Genomic DNA, 7,293 nt, shown 5'->3' with positions numbered 1-7,293 from the left:
TTACATATATGATTCAAAAACAGTTTAGATGATATGGGAAATGTCTTGGGAATTTTCTGACGTTTAATATTAAAGATGAGGATTCAGAATTATCAGAAATTAAATGAACTGTTGATCTTTGGAGATCACTTAGATCAGATCAGCTTGAACCTGTGTGGAATGTGGTGGGGAGGAGGCTATTCCGTGGGGATCATTGGCAAGTACAGTAATTTTTGTTACTGATCAGCTGTCTCACTAAGTACTGAATGTTCTATTGAATATTGTTTTTAAATTATTTACTGTCTAGTCTCAAGATGGCAGAGTTGTTCATGGAATGTGAGGAAGAGGAGCTAGAACCATGGCAAAAGAGAGTGAAAGAAGTGGAGGAGGATGATGATGATGATGAACCGATCTTCATTGGAGAAATCTCAAGCTCAAAGCCAGCCAGTACATGTAAGATAACGCTTTCCATAATTTGACAGATACTTTATAGTGCGAAACTTCAAACTTGCTTTGAAAATATGGAATTTGTAGTGTTACGATTTAAGGAGTTCTTCATTTTAGAGCTGTTCTTTAGTTTGTTGTCTTATACTGAAAGTTGGAAATTTTAGTTCCTAAAATATGGGTTATGTGTAGCTGTCTGTACCAGTGAGCTTAAATCTCTCAAGTAGAAGCAAAGACATTTGAGGATTTTAGTATGGTTAAAAGTCTAGTATAGACAATGCTGAAAGCACGCAATTGCTCTTAATAGAGTTGATATTTAAGTAGATACCTCACCTCTCCCTGCTAAAGTAAATGCATGAATTCTAGTCTTCATGCAGCAGTTCCTCTTATTTTCTCTGCTGCTTATTTTGTGTGTTTTGAAGTCAGTCTGAACGTGTGGCCATCATTCTGGTAACTGTCCAAGTGTGTGTTAATAAGGCATAATTGGGGAAAGCGTATCATGTGAAAATAGTGTGAGCCTCTCTGCTAAGTTGGAGGTTTCTACTAATAAACTCGTTCACTCCGTATAAGCTAAGAGATTTTTTCATCGAGTTTTGTAGTTTTCTCCGATTGCAGGCAGTACAGGGAATGAGTGTAGGTGGTTGTGGTGACGGCAGATGTGTAAGGATTCAGTGTTTGTCCTGTGCTTGATCTTTGGCAGGTAAGTGAAGGAGAATGCTTATTTTTGCTACTTCAACTGATTTTAGGAATGACCAATTTTGATCTTGTGTGTGGCTTGTAGTCAGTTGTTAAGAAGTTTTGCCTAAGCATTCTCTGGTTATCAAATACACAAGGTTGCCTGGTTTCATGCTGTCTGGTTACCTCATCTCTGCTGTGTTTTTATTTGAGATTGTCATAGGCATTTTTTGAAGGTATGTAGTTTATGGTAAAGAATCTCAAGGCAAGATGTTAAACCAGGCTCTTCCCCTCACTCCATTGTGTGGACTCTGGACTTACTGGCTGTTCTGTCATCTTAGATCGTATTACTTTCATCTTGCATCTGAGCTCTATTGGACTTTGTTTCTCACTCACTGGGAATTATCTTTAATTCTTTTTGCACTAGCTTAAAATTTTTGAAAATGATGTTTTAAGTATTAAAGAAGTTGATGTTAGAGCTCACCTAAAAATAGTTATTAAGGGTTAATGGTTTTGAATGCTTGAAAAATAGTCTAGATCCTCTTGAAAATTTTGAAGAATATTTGAAATTTAGTCTAAGAATCTGTCTGCAGTTATAAGCTTCCAGAAGGATAGAAAAAATACTCTTTACTGTAATCTTATGAGATCTGAGACCTCTGGGTTACTGTTGGTTGTTAGCACTAGATCATGGAATTGGGCGATTATTAATGTGCTAGACATACATTAGAGCAACAAATATGCCAAGTTTCATTGCATCATTCAAGTCTAAATGTTTTTTTCAAGTGGTAAAGTACAGAAATGCGTTGCAGGTGAGAACTGTAATTTTCATACAATTCAGCAACTTCAAGAACTTTGGGTGAAGTAGGCTTGCAGTGTATGCATCTTATTCTAGAGCTGTCCGTACTCAGTCCCGACACAAGTAAAATCACTTACAGTATAACTTCTTACTTTCTCTTTTCCTTCCCTTCCCCGATTTTTCTCCTTGTAATCTTCTACTTCACTATCAAAAACAGCTATGGAAGAATGACCTCAGTTCTTCTTTGGCTTGTAAGTAGTACTGCCTGCCTGTAGTCAGGCTTCGGTTTGCAGAATCTTTGTTGGTAATAGGCAAACCACAGCACTCAGCCTTCCTTACCACTGCTGTTTAGTTTCTACACAAGAAAACTCCTGCCTGGTCAGATGGCAAATGGAGGCTTGCCTATTATTCCTAATTTTTCTGAAAGGTATGTTTTCTGCAATACATGGCCATCTTTTTAACCTTCTGCCGACAGTGCAGTTATTAACTGTTAACTTGTAGGATTTTACAGTACTGTTTTTTTTTTTTTTTAATTTTCTTCATTCTGTTTTTGTTGTTGTCATTGGGGTTTTTTTGTGAGAATAAAAAGAGGCTTTTGTTGGACTGTGGAATTTAAATTTAAATTTAAATATGGATTTGCTAAGTGGAGAATATACGTTTTCAGGTGAATCCCAAATTCAGCTATTCCTTGCTCATAGATGATGTTGTTTGAAGTAAGAATAGTGTAATTTTTGCAGAAGTAAATTTATCATATCTTGAAAATGCAAGCTTGCTTGGATCTGTTGGCTGCAGCTGCTTTTTCATTAGTATTATCTATGTGAGGGTAACAGGTTGAGAGCTGTTCTGAGCTCTGCTGCCATTCAATTTATTTATCAGACTGAGTACTATGTGAACTTGTCTGTGAAAACAGCATTAAGGTGGTTAAGCGCGATCTATAGATGTTCTAAGATATCTTGCTTGAGATTGTGATGTAATTTGACCCTCGTTTGAGAGGGTGCTTTTGATCTTGTAGATTTGGAGCTTTAATATACGTGTGTTTTCACACGTTTGAGCAAGAAACCTGGCAACAACATGAAGTGAATTGAGAATCTGGTGGTAGAAGAGTATTTTGATTTGGTGAATATTATTTTAACATTCTAGAATTAACCTAAAACCCCATGTGAAGATGGAAATAGCTGAGGAATGTTGGTTAGGGAATAAGCATCAAATCTAAGAAACTTGTTTCCAAAAAATTAGAATTCTAGTAATAGACTGCTGTCTAGGATATGTTAGAAAATCAGTCCACTCCAGTATGACTCCTGTATCTTCTCTTTGATTTCCCTTGGTGCTGGAAACTGGAGTTTAGAAATTATTGAGAGAAAATGGTTCCTTTTCTCTGAAGCAGTTGTAGCATTTGGGGGACTTCTTACTGTGCATGCTACAAAGAGAAGTGAATAAATGCATTTCTTACAATCAGATGAGCTAAATATTAATGAAATGTTCATAGTTTGTTTGCACTCTTATTTGTATGTTCATCTATCTCCAAGAAAATAAAACTGAGATTCTTAGGTAAACTAGCCAGCTTAAGAGAAATAGAGTAGAACATATGTTAATTTGTACAAATGATGTTCTGTTTTGCCAGGTTAATTTAGAAGTAATATTATAAGTCAAATCCTAATTGGCTTAATTTGTGGTTATGAATACTTCTTTTAATTTGCAAAGAGATAAGGCTATTAATTTAACTGCAATTAAGTTAAATGTAACTTTTGACAGATATATTGAACAGAGTCAACTTCAGCTCATCACGAAGGCAGATACAGAATGGTGCACCCAGTAGAGGTATTATATTGTCCTGATATGGTAATGGAAAAAACGAACACGCACAAAACCACAACTCTTAATGTAATATCTGGCCACAAAAATTATATAATGTTAACTTCGGAATCCTTTGCAACAGGTACAGTTACTTCATTCAAGTCTGACAGTCACCGTTATGCAACACCTGCCTCCTGTCCCAGTACCATGCCTGTTTCATCAGTGTTTCAGTCTGTATCCAGATCTACTGCTAGCTCTGTAGCAGTTCAGCCATTGTCTAGACCAGTGAATGTTTCAGGAGCTTCACAGACACTGCAGAGACCAGTTGCTGGGTGTTTATCAGCACAGCAGGCGACCCGATCAAGTTCTGGAATATCACAGCCTGTTAGCAGACCTGTAACCATTCCAGTCACAACACAGCCGGTATCAAGAAATATCGCGGTTCCTCTAGTGGCCCAACCTGTATCCAGGCCAGTGACCTCTGTGACAACGCAGCCTATCATACTCAATCAGGTAAGTTTTTATTCCCTTAAAATACTCAGATGTGATCGTGAATAAATTGAGGAACATACTGATCACACAGTTAAATAATTTGAAGACCTTGAGTAGACATATAGAGTAGCATTACATAAACAGTAAAGATTTTAGAACCATGATCTTGTACTAGTTAATGAAAATATATATTGATAATACTTATTTTACAAGCTCTTTCTAAGTGTCAGATGTGCTGCTTGGCTTGAGAATGATAGCTTTAGTAACAGCAGTGTTACATTAAATGAAAATCTTAGCATTATATTAAATGAAATTGGTGGACAAAGGAAAGGCAACTGATGTCATCTATCAGGAATTCTGAAAGGTTTTTGACACTGTCCCCCACCACATCCTTACCTCTAAACTGAAGAGTTACATATTTGAAGGGTGAACTATTCATTGTGTAAGGAATCACTTGGAAGGTGGCAGGCAGAAGAGGCTTGTGGTCAACGTGTCCACATGGAGGCTGATGGAGGTCCATCCTGGGACCAGGCACTATTGACCAGGCACTTTCCTCAGCGTGAGCGAGATTCAGGTTTCACTTCCCCCAGTGAAATTTTGGTAGAGCAAAGGTCTGATACCATGCATCGTTCTAATTCTGTGTGGATTGGCTATTAACTAGCATGTTACTAATTAGCATGGTTCTGACAGTTAGGAAATCTAGCCGTGCACCTTAAGATTTAGTATTTGTACTAGTCTTCTGGAAAACTGAGTGGTGGCATCTAGTTGTGTGTGTTTTGTTTTTTGTTTTTTTTTTAACTTACCTGAGCGCTGGCAACATCATTTATAAGAATACCGGTCGTAGACTTTCTGCACATAAGTACACCTGCGCAGGTTGGATTTTTTTCACTGATCTGGTAAAGCTGTTCTGTTATTCAGAACGTTGTTTTCTGAAGCATGAGAAGATGTTTATTTTCACACACTTGGTTCTGTTGTTTTGCATATAAAAACAAAACATTTTAAACAAAAGGGGACATTTGGAGAATATTGTGACTGAATTTCCAGGATGTCAGCCTTTACTTCCTTCCTCCCCAGATGCAATCAGTACATAATAGGGAGATGCACGCATGCCATCAAAATTCCTGGTCTTTTGGAGAAATGGTAGCAGCTCTTCAAAAAAGAAAGCAAGCCCACACAAGGCAGTAAGAAGGGCACATTTTACTTTCATGCGTTGTGCTGATCGTGTTTAAAAGTGAAGATGGTTCTGCGAAGTCTTCCGTCCAGTCTAAGAGCTACCACAGGCTTACTAGCTGAAAAGAGGGGTTTACAGGATAAGCTGCTTTGCTTGTAATTTTGCTGTCTAGTACAAAGCCATCATGGATTCAGTTAAACCTGATGTGCTATGACCTGTGTAGTTTTTTTGTAAAAAGTATAGCAAAGATGTTTAACTATTAATGTTCTTAGCATTATTCTGACTTCCACAGCTGCACTTGAACATTTATGTTTGATTTGGTTACGTTGGATTAGATCACTTTCCAGAGAGAAAAAATGGGTCTTCATTATCACTAAGGTCCTATAGTGTCTTCATTTAAGAGTTATACAATAAAAAGAGGGGGATGGAGAGAAACACCTTTTGTTTAATTAAATTCTTTACTGGTACTTAGGAGTCCTAAAACAGGTTATCATACCTGAATGCTAGATGTGAATTTGTGTATTCCTTGAGACTTGTTTCCATCAGTGTAAGTGTGGTGGTAGTTAAAAACGTAGCAATTTAAATGTGAAAATAGCCTTTGCCTGCTTGCTTACTAGAGTGGGAAGCATTGTAAGGCAGTGATTTTTACTGCGTAAGATGTTGTGGTCTTTGTTTCATGAATACGTTGATGACAAAATGCACGTATCATAGAATCATGGAATGGGTTGGTTTGGAAGGGATGTGGAAGATCCTGTAGTTCTAGCCTCCTGCATAGGTGCTGGATAATCGTTTTTTATGTATGTGCATTGGGTTATCATTTTTTATTTTCAAAGGATGTGCAACTAATCCTTTCTAGTTTTGTTTCAAGTATAGTGTGATGAGGTGCAACTAATTGTGTTATTCTGAAGTAGAAAGGTCAAGTGTCAACATAAGTGCCATGCATACATTAATGTTGAAATTGAATGCAACTTTATCATAAGGTTTCTCTTAATGCATTACTACTATTAGTAAAAATATTTCATGTTCCAGATTTGGTCAGTATGAATGGCCTATTGAGATGTGAGCAGCACTGATGTATTTTGGGAAGTGTTTTTCACTGACTTTACCCTGTAGCTTTAAATATTTGTAAGGAGAAGTAATGTTCGTGGTTCTTTCATGGTTCTTTCGTGTTTCTTCGAGCAGTGCTTAGTAAGTAACCTTAGTAAGGTCGTGGAGGTTGTTCAGTTTCAGTAGATTTCAGTGTTGCAGCTGAGAAATGAAGACTATTTCATTTTTTTAAATAATGGGTCTTGCTAAAGGACAAACCTGTTAACTGAAGGGTGGAAAGGTATCTGTACTTGCAGGTGCTCAAAAGCCTCAAGATGCTGAGAAACATGAACCTACTTTTGCATTAGCTGTGCTTTGAAAATCGTCTTGGATTGTGTTATTCCAAAAAGCCCTTTTGAAATTATTCTGTTAAAGAAAAAGGCAAACCATAGATACCATGAATTTGAGTGCTGCTCACAGTCAGTGTGCTGTAGGTACACTGTGGCTTTCATTAAAGCTTGGTCGTGTGCAGAATTTGACCAATGTCATCTTTGAGAAACTTCTGACCCCAGCAAGTTTGTTCACCTGAGTTCTGATTTCAGGTCTTCTGAAATACAAGTAGCTATTACACAGGAGTGAAAGAGTTAAAAGATAATTCCCTGAGTTTGTGCTGAAGGAAGGAAGCTCTACAGTTTTCTTAGAAAAGTAGAGTACAATTTGAAATGTCGTAAGACTGGTACAAAAGCAGGTGCCATTAGCAATCTACATAGTTCGAGTTGTGTTTCAGAAGATGTTCTTTCTTGGGTCTTATGGCTATTTTTTGGAGATACAGCTATGAGTAACTTAACAAGCACTGGTAAGAACTGCATACTTAAAATGTCAAAATAACCTATTTTGGGGACACTGTTATTAACTT

The 7,293-nt window shown here is 37.2% G+C and overlaps 1 protein-coding gene across 1 annotated transcript in view; it reads left to right on the top strand.

Annotated features, from left to right (window-relative positions):
- Nucleotides 1-284: 284 nt before the first annotated feature.
- ZNF280D (zinc finger protein 280D) overlaps nt 285-7,293 on the top strand; it is a gene marked incomplete at its 3' end in the record, with an annotated part of 38,495 nt that continues 31,486 nt past the window's right edge. The window contains exons 1-3 of the mRNA XM_079541167.1: nt 285-432; nt 3,647-3,712; nt 3,831-4,201. Coding sequence (XP_079397293.1) covers nt 294-432; nt 3,647-3,712; nt 3,831-4,201 — 576 coding nt within the window. The 5' untranslated portion in view covers nt 285-293. The remainder of the gene's footprint in view (nt 433-3,646; nt 3,713-3,830; nt 4,202-7,293) is intronic.

The sequence above is a fragment of the Tetrao urogallus genome (assembly GCF_951394365.1).
Source record: "Tetrao urogallus genome assembly, chromosome: 11".
Lineage (NCBI taxonomy): Eukaryota > Metazoa > Chordata > Aves > Galliformes > Phasianidae > Tetrao > Tetrao urogallus.
The sequence above is the reverse complement of the archived record's forward strand: the minus strand, read 5'-3'. Positions and strand labels throughout refer to the sequence as shown.